Raw genomic sequence first — 15,567 nt, forward strand, 5'->3', positions numbered from 1 at the left:
TGGTCTAGTGCCGATTGGTAGACTTCACACACCTTCGAAATTCCTATAGAGAACTTCTCAGATGTGCAGGTTTCCTAACGATGTTTTCTTCACCGTTAAAGCGAACGATAAATTCACAAAGAATACACACACTATTTTTTAGAAAAGTCAGAGGTGTGTGCCCTTGGGATTTGAACCTGCGGACATTCGTCTTGGCAGTCCGTTCCACACCAAACTAGGCTATCGCCGCCTTTTATTTTTAAATTAAATTAGTAAAACTAAACAATCAAACTTAAGATAACATATTGCAATTATATGTTGTTTAATTTTTATAAATGATGTATTTAAAATTTTTAATAGACAACTTCTAAAATTACGACCAGCGCACTCGTTTGCTTAAAAACACCGCATTAAGTAAGAGATACTACATTGATCTGTCACTTTTTTTCTTACTTATCTATTGGTACAAACACATGATAGCCAAAATATTTACACTAACCAAAAAAAAATCTTAATAGCTCTTAATAGAGTTCGAATTGCAAATAATTTCAGGAACACGTACAGGAGGATATATTAAGGAACGATAACAAATAAAACCCTTAACAGAACATGCAATCAAAACGCCACACTTAATTGAAGTAACCAAGCTCTTAATAGTCAATTAACGTAAGCGAGCCATAGGCTTTATCCTCAAATTAAAACACTTACCCGGTTAATGAATATTCTCACAGTTTTAATTAAAACGAATGTAAATAAAACAAGATCGTATGTTCCGAAAATTCTTGACAAATGACCATTGTACTATACTTTGTTTCTTGGACAATAAGTAATAAAGAAAAAATATAAAAAAAGTTATTTAACGCTACTTGAATGTTTATATAGAAAAGGTATGCATGTTACAGTAAAAAACAATGTCGCGATGTCCCATTTTGCTACCGACAAAAATAATATAAGTTTTAGTCAACAAATAATAAACGCGTGCTTTAATAATGAAATAACTTGAAGCGAACAAAACTCTATTAATTATATTGTCAACATAAAATGCTTTGTATACCGTGGAAATTATCCATGAATACAAAATTTGTCCTAAGCTTAAGCTGTGAAATATGAAGTCAACTTTATAAATAGGCTAAAAAATATTTGCATGAAAAAGCTCTTTAGCTTTTCAGAGTTAGTAAACAAATGCCTTTAGATGAAGTCAATACTTCATCGGTAAAGTTTGTTCGCCAAAAGTTCAGCTTTACTTGGACATCAAGGATGTATTTTTAAGCTTTATTGACATATGGATATTTTTTCGTGATCACTCATTTAATATTTTATATCGTTGATTAACATTTTGTCAAAGAGTACATTAAAAGATATTATAAGCTATTCATAATCAAATTATAATAGGTACTTAATATTTGACTTTTGAAATAGGTTCAAAGCATTTTTTATGTCTGTTTTTTTAGGTTGCATTAATAACAGTAAAATAAAAATAAAGTATTTTATTATAAATAGAGTACTACTTAATCTGAATTGAACACTTACGTGCTTGTATTTTGTTTGTTTTTTGAATTTTTACTTGTTCTCTTTCAGATATACGACACACCAGAAAACACACGGCCGAAGAAATGGTCTTCAAAATTGAAGTTGAACACGTCAGGAAGTTCAAAATCGTCGGAGAAGTCACCGGAGAGTCCATACATGTATGGAACTATCAGTGGACCAGGAGGTTCAGCGCTATCAAAATCAATGAAGTATGCTGAAACTTGGCTTTACGGGTCCGTCAGGACTCAAACCCCACCAATGAGACCTAGCGTCTTCTCCGCTTATCCCGAAGTACCTGGTCCCGTTCTCATCAGCACGCCTCAAAAACCCACACCACACAACTACGCTGTTATACTATGTTCCTGTCCCGAGTATCTGAACGGTACAAAGAAAACCAGCTCAACCAAAGTCAGTATTTGTAAGAAATGTAAGGGATCTCGTTTGCCATTAACTATAACAGAAAGTCCACGACTACTCGTGGGAGGTACGGTAAGAGGTCCACAGTTAAGTCGAGATACTGGTTTGCTCAGAGCTGGGACCGTTCGTGTGCAAGGGACAAAATCAAGACCTACAATCCTTAAGCCCAATGGCGACTCAGATCCATATGATCTGATGCGACGCAGTCGATTAGCGCCTCCTCACGAAACTCGCATAGGAAGTCAGTTCTCGGCTACGAGGTCTCGTGCTAAGAGCATTAGTCCTTGCAGGATTAAAACTAAAAAGCCAAGCCCAGAAACTCTTAGAAAAAGTAGGAGTAAATCGACGAGTCGAGTTAATGAAATATGGGTTGAGGAGGAAGCCAGCACAAATGACTCCAAAAAATCAATTTTGTCGTGCGATATCAATCCATATGATTTGGTTAAATCAAATGGAAATTCGAAATCTCTTGCGGAGATTGAGTTTGATGATGCATTTGGTGACGTATTTCAAGAATCTATAAAAAATAATAATTTAGGGACCCTAAGTAAGTCGAAATCGGATTCTAATGTCAAAGCTATTGGCGGACAACGTATAAGAGTTTCTGATGAATCCAGATCGCGCACTATAGAAAGCACATCAGTCTATGATTCTGTTAATAATAATGATCTCAAAAACTATGATTTGAAAACACACGAAATATCACCTTCAGTATCGTTACCGGATATTAAAACCGAGAGCAAAAAGTCGTCTCTGAGTAAAAGTTCAAGTAAGAAAATTTTAAATATATCCAGTTCAAATCGTACAAAACAAAAAAGCGTTTCTCCGAAAAGACCACCGAGACGATTAAGAAATATAAATAAAATCGACGATGACAGTGAAAGTGACAATCAACGCTTACCAGAAAGAGGTTTCAGAAAGAATGTTGATTTCTCGCGTAATTCTAAAAGCAAGAATCACAATACCGATACTATTAAATCTATATTGAAAAACCTAGAAATTATGATTTAAATGATTCATCAACGAGAGTAGAAACATCTGACGATTCTTTCGATAACAAACGTGCAAATTCTTCTTTATTTTATTTACCTAAACCTAAAGATAAAGGGTCGATCTCATCTCACAATATATTACAAAGAAAACGTGTACAATTCTTGGTGGAAAATGAAGAAACTAAAGTGATATACACAGCAGAGTTAAATCTTGAACAAAATATAGTAACAGAAATACCAGAACCACTACCAATTCAAAATGAAACTGAAGAAGACATTATAGCCGAAGGTGATATAGTTAGCCATAGTTTGCATTCAACTACGATTGAAGAAATAGTTGAACCAGAAGAAAAAGATACTTATAAAGATCCCCAAATTTATGAAGATGTGCAGGTCAGTGTGCCGAGCTTTGAAGTAGTCTGTGAAGAAAATCAAATACAAGAGGAAAGTAATGAACAAACAATAAACGATGATAACCAAAATATCACTCTCAAAGAAGGTAAGTACATATTTCTTTCTATACATGACAGACTATTTACAACAAAATTCATGCTTATATCAGTTTTTCTTTTTTCAGATAACAATATTCCAAAGATACCTGTGCTTCGTCGCTCAGAGTCGGAACGTTTGACATCAACTTTAATCATTGACCCACCAAAATTCTTAGATACAATGGCGTTAAGGCCGAAAAGTAAGCATGGCCATACAAGTCAAGTATTTTTCACATCTCCTATGGAACCAGAGACAAATACTCAAAGCCCTTACGTATCTGCGCAAACATTGAATACTTCAGAGGAACTACCAATAAATAATGACCACATTGAATCAGGCAATTTGAGTGACAGTAGTGATATCACAAGAAAAATTTTGAGTAACCTGAGGCGTGGTATATCTGAATCCCCTGAACCACCGCCTAGGATAAAATCAAAAGAACGGACAAAATCAAAGAAGCACAATTATGTCAAGACAAGGTTTGTACGTAACAATTCTTCAAGTTCAACGAGTGATGAATGGTCTGACGCCAATGACTATGAACAAAAAACTATTCTTCGAGTTAAACAGTTCGATTCTGATAGTGATGATGAACAAAAAATACATACAGGAGTTATGAGACCAGTAGAAATTGAGCCTAGAAAGACTTCAATTCAAATAAATGGTAATGAATGTTACTCGACCATGAATGTTAACAGTGACACACCTATTTATTTGTCATCAGTTGTCGTAAATGAGGATTATGGAAATTCCTGTAATACATATCAAACCGGCACAACTGTGACCATAAGTGTGGGATCTCCACAACAACAAGTAAAAAAATCAAAAAGCCAGATTTATATCGGAGCTGTTCTTTCTCCAAACAACGAAAACAGAGTAGAAGCAAATACGTATGAAGAATACTACAACGAAAGTAATAGTGTCAACAACTCTTCCTCCGATGTGTCTTCTTTTCTTAAAGATCCAGTAGAAGCTGTAAGGCGAAACTTGATTCCGCACGTGTGTGGCAAAACACAAGAAGGAAATCAAAATGTGTCTACTGACAGCGACAACAACAAGAGCATGGAAAACGGTAGCTTTGTATCAAAATTATTTGATGACCCTTTCTTTGGACATTTGGCAGAAGGTTTGGATTCGGATTTAGTAAAAAAGTTAATAGAGAATTCTTTAATAAAACTTCAAGAAACTAAAAATCTAGAAGGCACAGATAGTAATGATATAACAATAGAAAAATTGATAGAAAGTTCTTTGATGAGTTTAAAAGAAGAAGCGACTAAGAATGTAAATACCCAGGAAGAGGAACCAAAGAATCAGAATAGTGCCAAAGACAACGAGTCGAAAAATAAAGAAGTAATCGACCCGTCTGTCTGTCAAGAGAACGACGATAATGGCTGCTCTGCTCCCTATGAAAGTATGGAGTATGAGAGCGGTGCTATGGGTGTATTTTCAGATCTCGAACCGATGTCTGACTGCTATAATGCCTCGGCGAGTGAGCTATCTACAGAAGACGATACAAATTCGACAAGATCGAAATTTTACCAAATGCTGGTAGACGCCGCGCTGTGTGAAATAGAGATTGCCAACAACACTGATGACGACCATCATTACGAGTCAATTCGGCTTAACACCGATCCTATTTATGAAGAAATAGGAGATATGCCACCGCCATTACCTGTTAATCCACCTCCCAACTCACTTTCAATTCTTGATGACGAGAAACGTAGCGGCTCCCGATCAATATTTGAAGGTGCATCAAAATATGATATTCTATCTTACTTAGTGGATGCTAAAGAAAGAGGCATAGATGATGAAGAAACGTATATTACTAACTACGAAAACAATGATTCATCGACTCTATTAAATGAATCGAAAGAAAAAAGTATAAATAGTGAAATTATTGAAACACGTCTTAGTAGCAACACAAGTCAGTTATCCAATGCTTCTGATTCAAGCGAAGATAATTCGTTAATTATTAATCATGAGACTTTAGAGAAAACAGCGGTATGTAAGAAGACTTCTGCCGAAATTGAAAGAAATGATTCTGGAGTTGGTTCAGAGACCAGTAAATCTTCTAGAAGTCGTCTTCAAGGTAAAACCTCACCCTGTAACAGCTTAACTGATAAGGACACTCCTATTCATCTTTGTGAAGATTGTGACACTGCTGTGGAAACTCAAATAACAGAACAAGGTGAATATGTTTTTTTTTAATGCACTAAAATATTCGTATTCATATGAAAATAGATACTTACTAATTAATATATTTTTATTCTAGGTACAATCTATGCGCCTTTAGTATGTCGAAAATGTGCCAAGAAACGAGCAGAAAGAAAAGAGATTATTACAGAAATTGTTGAAACAGAAGAAAAATATGGACGTGATTTGCAGATTATTCTAGAAGAATTCTACAAACCTATGTTGGTAGCAGGTCTGCTAACACAAGAACAACTGAGTGCAATTTTCTTAAATGTTGAAGAATTAATAGAAAATAATCAAGTGTTGTCTGAGAAATTAAGAGATGGACTTGAAATCGCCATGGAACAAGGAGACGAGGTGATTTTCTTATGTAGATACAATTTAATTATGAATGGATAATACCCATAAAATATGATATTTTAGTAATTATAGGCGGTAACGTGTTTTTTGCCACGTATTTTTACATTTATAAGGATTATAAAAACAACTTTTAATAAAAACACATTCGGCTTTATAACTGACGATTAAAAATAATTAATAAATGTCATATCTTTTAGGATCTTTTAACAGTCAACGTCGGTAAGATCCTGCTGGAGTGTTCGGGAATGCTGACCGCGTTCCAGTCGTACTGCGTGAAGCAAGCTGGTGCTGCCCTGCTCCTGGCCGGCCTGGAGAAGGAGAAGGAACTCCTGAGGATATTCTTACGCGTCTCGCAAATGGAAAACACCGTTTTGAGGAGAATGAATTTAAACTCATTTCTCATGGTAAATTTTTTAAAGATATTAAAATGAATTTCTACGGGCTTTTAGAGATTTAATATTAGCACACATTTTTTACTTTCTTGACGAGTTATGGATAACAGAATTATTTTGCTCTCTTACCAGAATAACTAAGAAAATACTTTTTTAACTACGTACTCTAATTATAAGTACTTGTATAGAATTTTGGATACCATTAAATCGGTAAAACAAGTTGTATTGTGGATTAAACATCTAAATTCATATCATGTTTTTTTAGCAAAATAAATTAATTTTGATTTGTAGAGCATTAATTAAAAGCCGATTAAATTTCACAACCCATTCAATTTCCAGGTGCCAGTACAACGCGTGACAAAATATCCACTTCTTCTCTCACGTCTGTACCGAGCGACCGCTGGTTGCGCGACTGAGCGTGAAGACGTGCGGGCGGCGCAGCGCTGTGTCGAATCCCGCCTCGAGGAGATCAACGCTGCTGCTGCAGCCGCGGCGGCTGCTGCGAGAGATGTGCCTCTGTGGCGAAGACTAGCTGCAACGAGAAGGACAGCGCATGATCTCCATGTAGCTGATATACGGCTGAGGAAGATGGCGGTTGATGTTCTGGATTGGAATCACGAAGATGCTAGGTGGGTTGATTTAGATTGTTGTAGGTTTAATGAAAAGTAAGATGCAGTGATCGGCTATAGGAGATGTTTTTTTTTTTATATTGCTTTGAATGACGAGACGAGCGTGCCGTTTGCCTGATGTTAGGCGATACGACGGCCTATATATAATAGAAACACCATAGAACATCTTTCATTACAAAATATTGTTTGGTATTCTACTGCGCTCGCCATCTTGAGACGTGAGATATAAGTCTCATTATGTCCAGTAGTTATACTGGCTACAATGTCCTTCAAACCGGAACACAACAGTGACTACACACTGTTGCTTGGCGGCAGATATAAACATTGCGGTGGTACCTACCCAGGCGGACTCTCACATATGAGGGACCTACCGCCAGTATGAATGAAAGAAAAGTAGGTATTTGAACGGAAAGCTTGATTTTTATGTACTGAGTTTGAAATCAAATATTCATAGATTTATTAATTTTCGTTCTTAACCTCGTTAATAAATTTAATGTGAACTACATACACAATTTTCAAGTAAAGTATTGGCTTATTTATTCCGCTGCTGAATGCGGAAATGCATGAAGTGACTCTTAATTACCCTAGTTAACACTATACTTAGCATATAACTGCCCGCATAGTTTATGCAACTTTAGCACATTTATGTAGAAACTTAGTTTTGCTTGAGAAATAGAATGTTATTTTATTAGAAAGTTTTTAATTTTATATTAAACTGGACATTGTTTGCGACTTCGCTGGAAGTCTTCCAGGCTTAAGTAAATTAAGTAAATCTATACATATTGTAGAATATCCGCCTGGGTAGGTACCACCGCAATGTCTATTTCTGCCGCCAAATAGCAGTGTGTAGTCACTGTTGTGTTCCGGTTCGAGGAACATTGTAGCCAGCGTAACTACTGGACATAATAGACAACATCTCATGTTTCATTAAAATGGAATATCGTTTAAAAAAGTTATTTACGCTAGGGTTCTTGCCGATGATAAAAACAGGATAAGACCAAACAAAATTTCAAAAGAAAAAAGCCCCTGCCCCCTACATACGAAAAAAAATCTAATTTGTTAAGGTTTTAATTTATGCATTTTATCAGCTCTCTAAAAGTGTCGCCTGCGTATGCGCCACAAATTTGCGCGTACGAAGTCACGGGCATAGATATAAAATACCCTCTATTTTACAGAACACATTCGTCTTCTATTAGTGAATTAATTTTAAATTTTACTTCTTTCTACTATAAATTAAATATTATAAATACTCTTAGAACCATAGGTATACTATAAATAATCACATAGTATGTAACGGTATACACATTAAAGGAAAATTTGTAGTGTCATAAAACCATTAAAACAGAATTTAATCTGAACACGATTTTAATTAAAAATAAACGTTTAGGACCATAATTCGTCGATGTTTTGGCAAATTGTATTAGCAGCACATTCTCTTCCTATTGGTGGATGGGACAAGTGCCCCATTACCAAAGGCATTGCGAGCCGCAGGTTTGCGGCCTGGACAAGTCATAAGAATTTTTATCCCGTTTTTATTATTTTGTGTTCAACTTCCTCGTATGAAGCCCTTTCCTGAGATAACAGTGCCACTGTATTTTAAAATAAAAATATCTATTACTTAATCAAGGTTTTGGTCTATCGCTATGTCAATACTTTACAGGCTTCATATAGGTTTCAAAAATGTATATTCATTCAGCAGATTCACCGCTCACTTTTGATGAACATGTAAACATCATCAAAAAGTTTTATAAAGTAAAGTAGAAAATACTTAGTCTGGCCATAAATACTGTTACACTTAATTATAAAAAAATATTACATTTGAATTTCGAATCTGTCATTTTTATACGATTGTTCATTGTGTTTTCTCATTTTGGCGCCAATACATTGTAAAATATTTTGCGATATTAAAATGGTGTGGGGTGATAAAGAGAACCGAATCGCTGTGATAGCATTACACAAAGTAGGTATGGAGCCAAATGCAATTTTTAAAACTCTCCATACACTTGGTATTAGTAAAATGTTTGTGTACCGGGCTATTAATAGGTACAATGAGACCTCCTCTGTTTGTGACAGAAAAAGATCTGGCCGTCCACGTAGTGTTCGTACGAAAAAGGTGGTCAAAGCAGTAAGGGAAAGAATTCGAAGAAATCCTGTCCGAAAGCAAAAGATTTTATCTCGGGAAATGAAGATAGCACCTAGAACCATGTCGCGTATTTTAAAAGATGACTTAGGACTTGCAGCCTATAAGAGACGCACTGGCCATTTCTTAACTGATAATTTAAAGAAGAATAGGGTGGTAAAATCGAAACAACTACTGAAGCGGTACGCAAAGGGAGGTCACAGAAAAATTTTGTTTACGGATGAGAAAATTTTTACAATTGAGCAACATTTTAACAAACAAAATGACCGTATTTATGCTCAAAGCTCTAAGGAAGCTTCCCAATTAGTCGACAGAGTGCAACGTGGAGATTATCCGACTTCAGTGATGGTTTGGTGGGGTGTTAGCTATGAAGGAGTGACTGAGCCATATTTTTGTGAAAAGGTATCAAAACATCGGCACAAGTGTATCAAGATACCATTCTTGAGAAGGTAGTTAAGCCCCTTAACATCACCATGTTCAATAACCAAGTATGGTCCTTCCAGCAAGACTCGGCGCCGGGTCATAAAGCTCGGTCCACGCAGTCTTGGTTGGAATCGAACGTTTCGGACTTCATCAGAGCTGAAGACTGGCCGTCGTCTAGTCCCGATCTTAATCCGCTGGATTATGATTTGTGGTCAGTTTTAGAGAGTACAGCTTGCTCTAAACGCCATGATAATTTGGAGTCCCTAAAACAATCTATACGATTGGCAGTGAAGAATTTTCCCATGGAAAGAGTGCGTGCTTCTATTGATAACTGGCCTCATCGTTTAAAGGACTGTATTGCAGCCAATGGAGACCACTTCGAATAAGCTTTTTATATTTTTAATTGTTTTATATTTATGTATTAAACTGACACACTGTAAAAGTAATAAATGTTATTTGCAGTTAACAATTTTCTTTTTTCTTTATTACAATATTTATGGCAAGACTAGGTAGAGTTGTTTTTCATTTATTTAGCTAATGACTTGAAGAAATATCTGTTGTCTATATGTGTATTGAAACCTATTACGTCATACCTAACACTAGATGTAGATCTGCAGGTAGCCGTATAACTACTTTCTTGTTAAAATTATGTAAAAAAAGGAATTTAGTGACAGTTCCGTGACTTAATAAATTAAAATGCATATTCAATCTATGTCAAATATCGAGGATATAAATACATTAATACCAATTAATTATTCAGAATATTATCACTAAATTAATTCTTTTTTCACTTCCATATTTCAATTAAGCTTTATACCTGCTGAGTGCTGTGGTAAATGTTATGTACACCGTACTTGTTGTACATATCAGTGACTATAATAATTATTTAATAATAGTGTAACTGTTATTATATGTACAATTTGGCAGTGCTAATAAATAAATCAATATTACTTAATAGTCAAACTTAATTTTCATAAACTATTATATAGACAATCACCTCAATAGTTATATATAACTCGCCAAACTTTCATAACTTGTTCCATAACTGGTAATCGTCGCTTTAGTGGTAGTAACGGCGAGAACCATTCCCGAGGGGTCTTTACGAGTGATAGCTTCAAATACAAGTAATTATACGTAAAAAGCGAATAACGTACACTTCAAAATATGTTATTGGATGATAAAAGTAAGGAACGGGTCCAGAATTAAGCCTTTATAGGTCTTAAAAGCTGGGTCGGCGGATTATTGCAACGTTCTATAAATAAATAAGGACCGATTTGATCAGAAAATATGGTCGTGTTTAAGATGTCTTAAATATTATGTTGGAAAGCGAGAGGTCGATACATATCGTTTGGTGGATATTTGAAAATGTTTTTTTTGTGTTGCGATAACTTTAATATATAGCATCACTGTTAGGAGTTGAACCTCGTGCCCAGCAGTGGGACAATATATATTGGGTACTAACTCTTACTTGCGGATCCGATAATATACATTGGGTATAAGGTTTTACTCACGGATCCATCCGCGTGTGAAGTTTTTCGGGGATAAAAGTCCTGCGTTATATTTTTTCGAGATAAAAAGTAAACTATAGCTTCAGGAGTAATAGCTTCCTATTGGTGAAAAAAATTAAAAATCGGTTTCGTAGTTCTTGACATTAACAAGGTCAAACTAACAAACTCTTCAAATTTAAATATATAATTAATAGAGATGAAGTAACAAATTCAAACAGTGCCAAACATTGGTCCAAAATACAATCAAAGCAACCATCAAGATTAATCAATTCAATCAACTTTAAAAGGTTCATTATAAATTTAAAAACACTTGAAAACATCGAGAGAACTAAAAGATAAGCCGCAATTTTAATAAGTACATGATAACCACATTAGCGTCATAAAAGACGTTTAGAACGAGACATGCCCAGTAATAAAGTAAAGTGCTGAAATTAGTATTTCAGTTAGAATTTTATGACAGAGCGAGGAACATGAAACGCGTTGCCTCCATGTCGGATGCAATAATACTGCGACGCGGGCTTCTGGCACGCGAAAATTAAATTCACTCTAGATAAATATGCAGTCATATTGTGTGATATAAAATTTGTATTGGATTTGGACTAAATGAAAATGTGATGGTTGAACTTTTTTATTTTTCGTTGAATATATCAATATGGCTTGCTTTAACGGTGAAGGAAAACATCGTGAGGAAACTTGTATACCTGAGCAATTCTCTATAGGAATTTTGGAGGGCGTGTGAAGTCTACTAATCCGCACTGGGCTAGCGTGGTGGACTAAGGCCTTATCCCTTTCAGCAGAAGAGGAGGTCCGTGCCCAACAGTGGGACAGTATATAACACCGGGCTGATATTATTATTATACTAGCTTCCGCTCGCAGCTTCGCCCGCGTGGATTTCGGACTTCAAAAATGGAGCCGGTCGCGAACGTTCGAGAATGTTCGTTTTACGAAGCTACTCGCTAGGTCATTCGCTAGCCTCTAGGTGTCGAGCAAGCCGCCTGCCTGTGCGTTCGCGACCTTATATATATACAAAAATAATCCTTATAGAATGATTCAGTATTCACGCATGATGGCTTATTATTAGCGTATTTCATGTATAACTTTGGTGTTTCTATACCGATTTCTATGATTCTTTTTTATGGAATATTTAATAATAATAATGTTAACTTTTATAATTAGGGATGACTGAGAGTGTTATAAACGTAAGAGTAGACAAATATAATGAGGATGCTTCGAACTGCTAAGCTATCGGGAGTTACACGTGTTATTGTGAGTCAACCATAAAAGATAGACATATGCTGTGGTGGGATATTTTTTACATAATTTTGAGGAGAACATTTCCGTCATACATGATTTCTGTGTAGCTTTAACCATTAAGCTTGCACACGCGACGGAAGCTTAAAAAATGGAGTAACTTCTCCCGTTTTCCCAACATTTCCCTTCACTGCTCTGCTCCTATTAATTGTAGCGTGATGAAAAGTATACTATAACCAGCACAGGAGTATGACAAATAATTGTACCATGTTTCGTTAAAATCCGTCGAGTAGTTTTTGTTTCTATAACGGTTATACAGACAGACAGACAGACAGACAGACAGACAGACAGACAGACAGACAGACAGACAGACAGACAGACAGACGGACAGACGGACAGACGGACAGACAGACAGACAGACAGACAAAAATTTTACAAATTGCATTTTTGGCATCAGTATCGATCCCTAATCACCCCCTGATAGTTATTTTGGAAATATATTTCATGTGCAGAATTGACTTCTCTACAGATTTATTATAAGTATAGAAGATAAGTATAATATCAATATATTTTATTATATCCACATAAAGCAAATCTAATATACAAAACTGAAGAGTTTGTTTGAACGCGCTAATCTCAGAAACTACCAAATTGATTTATATTTTTTTTTCACTGATAAGAAGCTACATTACTCATGAGTGCTATAGACTACTTTTTGTATAGGATAAACTTTCAAACGCGGGTTGAGCCGCGAGCAAAAGCTAGTGAATAATAAAATTATATTTTAGTGCACAGAGCACGTATTTTAAACTTTAAAAATCACATAAAGCCCTTAGTTATTTTTTCAATTATAGCTCATCGAACGTTATACGACACGCACCTAAAATGTTCTAGATAAATTCAGCATAAAAACTATTTAATGGTCTGATGAAATTGTATAGGCTCAATTAAGTTTAAAACGTGTTTTCATTGACTTTGACTCGACTCAACAATTAAAAGGGTCAAGACACTGAAAAATGGTTTCACTTTGTTTTATCTTTGTAAGAATTAGCTCAAGTTTTAGATTAGATGATTATTAAATTTCATGTCATATAATTAACGAACGCGTTAAGATTTTGTTAGCCAAGTTTGAGTTTGATAGTTGAGTTATTTTAGCGGACTATTTACACTATTAAGACTTTATTGTTGAATTTACTTATTCACTAATGAATATAGCACTTTCTCCAGATTTAAATAAGTCATTGATATCTCTGATTTTAAAGAGTTTATTTTTTATTTCATGTTTCATTTTAAAAAGAAACAAAGGTGATTTTTTAATGATTAAGTTTAAAACTCTTCATATTTCATTTGGAAAAAAAGATGATATTTTAAATAAGTAATTTAAAACCAAATATTCATCTTCTCTAATATCCTTAATATTAATTGCTATTGTAATTTAAAGTATTATATTGCGAACCCCGTGGATCCAATAACACTCGATTAAACAAACATTATTGTTCCGATTCTTGGTAATCACATTACATAGTCTAATTAAAAGATCTCGTCACTCAATAATATTTTTTATTTATATTGTCATAAGGTTCGCAATGGAAGGCAAGTTGTTGTTCACCCAGCCGAACGACAACAACTGGCGGAAGGGCCGCACCATCAAACTAACGCCGATCAACGCCCTTTTGGTAACTAACGGAAAGGTCAGTATGGCATGTGTAAAATCCTTGTTTTGTATTCATAGTAATAATTATTACAATAGTTTAAATTACTTTCTTTTTATTGAAAAGTGTGTCTGGAATTGCCTTTTGAAACGGTTTACTTGAAACTCTACAGTTTGGTTACAGTTTTGTATTTCTTATCTTGTAATTTACTTATCGTTTTATGATCTAAAAGTTTGTTAAAGAAAAACTGTCTGAAAAAAATTAAATTTGGAATATGTAGTTTGAAATTCTTTTTTCAAATTTCCAGCCAACGACTACCCACAAAACGAACGAGATCCGCGAAACGCGGGAGGCGAGGGATCGTGAAGCGAGAGAAAAGGAGGGGGAAACGCTCTTCGCCCGCAGTGGTGTGAGGGAAGCGGCTCTACTCCTGGTGAGGGAGAAGGCAGGAAGGTACACTCTCCAACGGGAGCCGCTGTTCCTGGACCGGTGTGTGGTGGCCGCGGATCACGAGCCCGAGCACTTCTTCGAAGTCCATGAGATTACTACCAAGGACTCTTATATTTTCAAGGTTCGTAACCTATCTGGGCATCTGTGTTAGAATGTAGAAATGTCATGTTTATCGTAACTATAATGTTATTATATTATGATAACGTCAAAATATTATAATTTTAAGCAAAAAAACAAATTTTATACTTTCAATGATTTTATTATAACTGTAGTTATTCCAAAATAAAATCATTTTTATTAATTCCAGGCGGAAGAAAACGCTCGCACCCGCTCCTGGTATCGCCAACTCCAGTACCACGCGCAGGGCGCAGGCGCATGGAGGAAGCGACGCAATGCCCTCGCCAACATCATGATCAACCCCATGCTGACCAGGAACTGAAGCGTCACACACAATATCGAAGAAGGAAATAAGAATTGAAAACCAGCGGCGGAGGGTCCATATAACTTGATTCCTGCCGGCTTCCCTTTTGCAACTTATGTAAAATCTAATTATCATTGGAACGTTTTCAAATCGCATTTATTCATATTAGAAGTACCTGTACATTGTGTCGGGTTCTCCAAAAAATGTGAAAGCCCTTCGCCACTGGTAAACACAAAAATGACGAATGAATTTATATAATGCCATATCAACTGAAGCATAGAACGAAAATAAATAAGTACGAAAATTATTGGTCTCCACAAAAATTATTACTGAAACCAAATGCAAACTTTTCCAACACGTATGAAATCTGATGATAGTAATAAAGGTGTGAAATATGATCAATAAATAAGTTAAACATGAAATGAAGCGCAAAATGAACTATAAAAATGCTTTTTAATTTCCTTTATCGTCCACTCTTTGAACAACAAAAGATATTTAATACAATATGTAAAAGTGAGTGCATTTAAATCAAGCTCCAGCATTGAAGTAACGAAATATTGTTTCATAACTTCGTATTATGTTTAAGTTGATATAATTCGTCAATTAAATATGTTTTTCCAATTTGTGATGGATATTTTAAAATGTAACATTGCATTTCCCCTCGTTGGTTAAACCATGGGTGTTAAATATTAAAAGTAAACAGATAAGCAATAACAAAAATTCCTTAAATTCTTTTTT

General features: G+C 35.2%; 2 protein-coding genes across 2 annotated transcripts; both read left to right on the top strand.

Moving 5' to 3' along the window:
* Positions 1–1,562: 1,562 nt before the first annotated feature.
* LOC119193369 lies at positions 1,563–3,091 on the top strand. The gene has a single exon (XM_037446959.1). The coding sequence runs from the start codon at positions 1,666–1,668 to the stop codon at positions 2,935–2,937; it is 1,272 nt and encodes a 423-aa protein (XP_037302856.1). The 5' UTR covers positions 1,563–1,665; the 3' UTR covers positions 2,938–3,091.
* On the top strand, positions 2,496–15,133 carry LOC115443799 (rhoGEF domain-containing protein gxcJ). Its single transcript, XM_037446958.1, has 8 exons — positions 2,496–3,417; positions 3,496–5,598; positions 5,683–5,960; positions 6,161–6,367; positions 6,695–6,984; positions 13,886–13,997; positions 14,266–14,529; positions 14,716–15,133. Exons 2-8 carry the CDS (start codon positions 3,591–3,593, stop codon positions 14,845–14,847), a joined length of 3,291 nt encoding a protein of 1,096 aa, XP_037302855.1. The 5' UTR covers positions 2,496–3,417; positions 3,496–3,590; the 3' UTR covers positions 14,848–15,133.
* The last annotated feature ends 434 nt before the right edge of the window (positions 15,134–15,567 follow it).

Source organism: Manduca sexta, unplaced genomic scaffold (assembly GCF_014839805.1).
Source record: "Manduca sexta isolate Smith_Timp_Sample1 unplaced genomic scaffold, JHU_Msex_v1.0 HiC_scaffold_45, whole genome shotgun sequence".
NCBI lineage: Eukaryota > Metazoa > Arthropoda > Insecta > Lepidoptera > Sphingidae > Manduca > Manduca sexta.

Excerpts from the sequence above, each read along its gene's own strand:
- LOC119193369 (XM_037446959.1), top strand. The coding sequence starts at position 1,666 with ATGTATGGAACTATCAGTGGACCAGGAGGTTCAGCGCTATCAAAATCA.
- LOC115443799 (XM_037446958.1), top strand. The coding sequence starts at position 3,591 with ATGGCGTTAAGGCCGAAAAGTAAGCATGGCCATACAAGTCAAGTATTT. Across the intron at positions 5,961-6,160 it reads CCATGGAACAAGGAGACGAG|GATCTTTTAACAGTCAACGT; the intron begins GTGATTTTCTTA and ends CATATCTTTTAG. Across the intron at positions 13,998-14,265 it reads TTTTGGTAACTAACGGAAAG|CCAACGACTACCCACAAAAC; the intron begins GTCAGTATGGCA and ends TCAAATTTCCAG.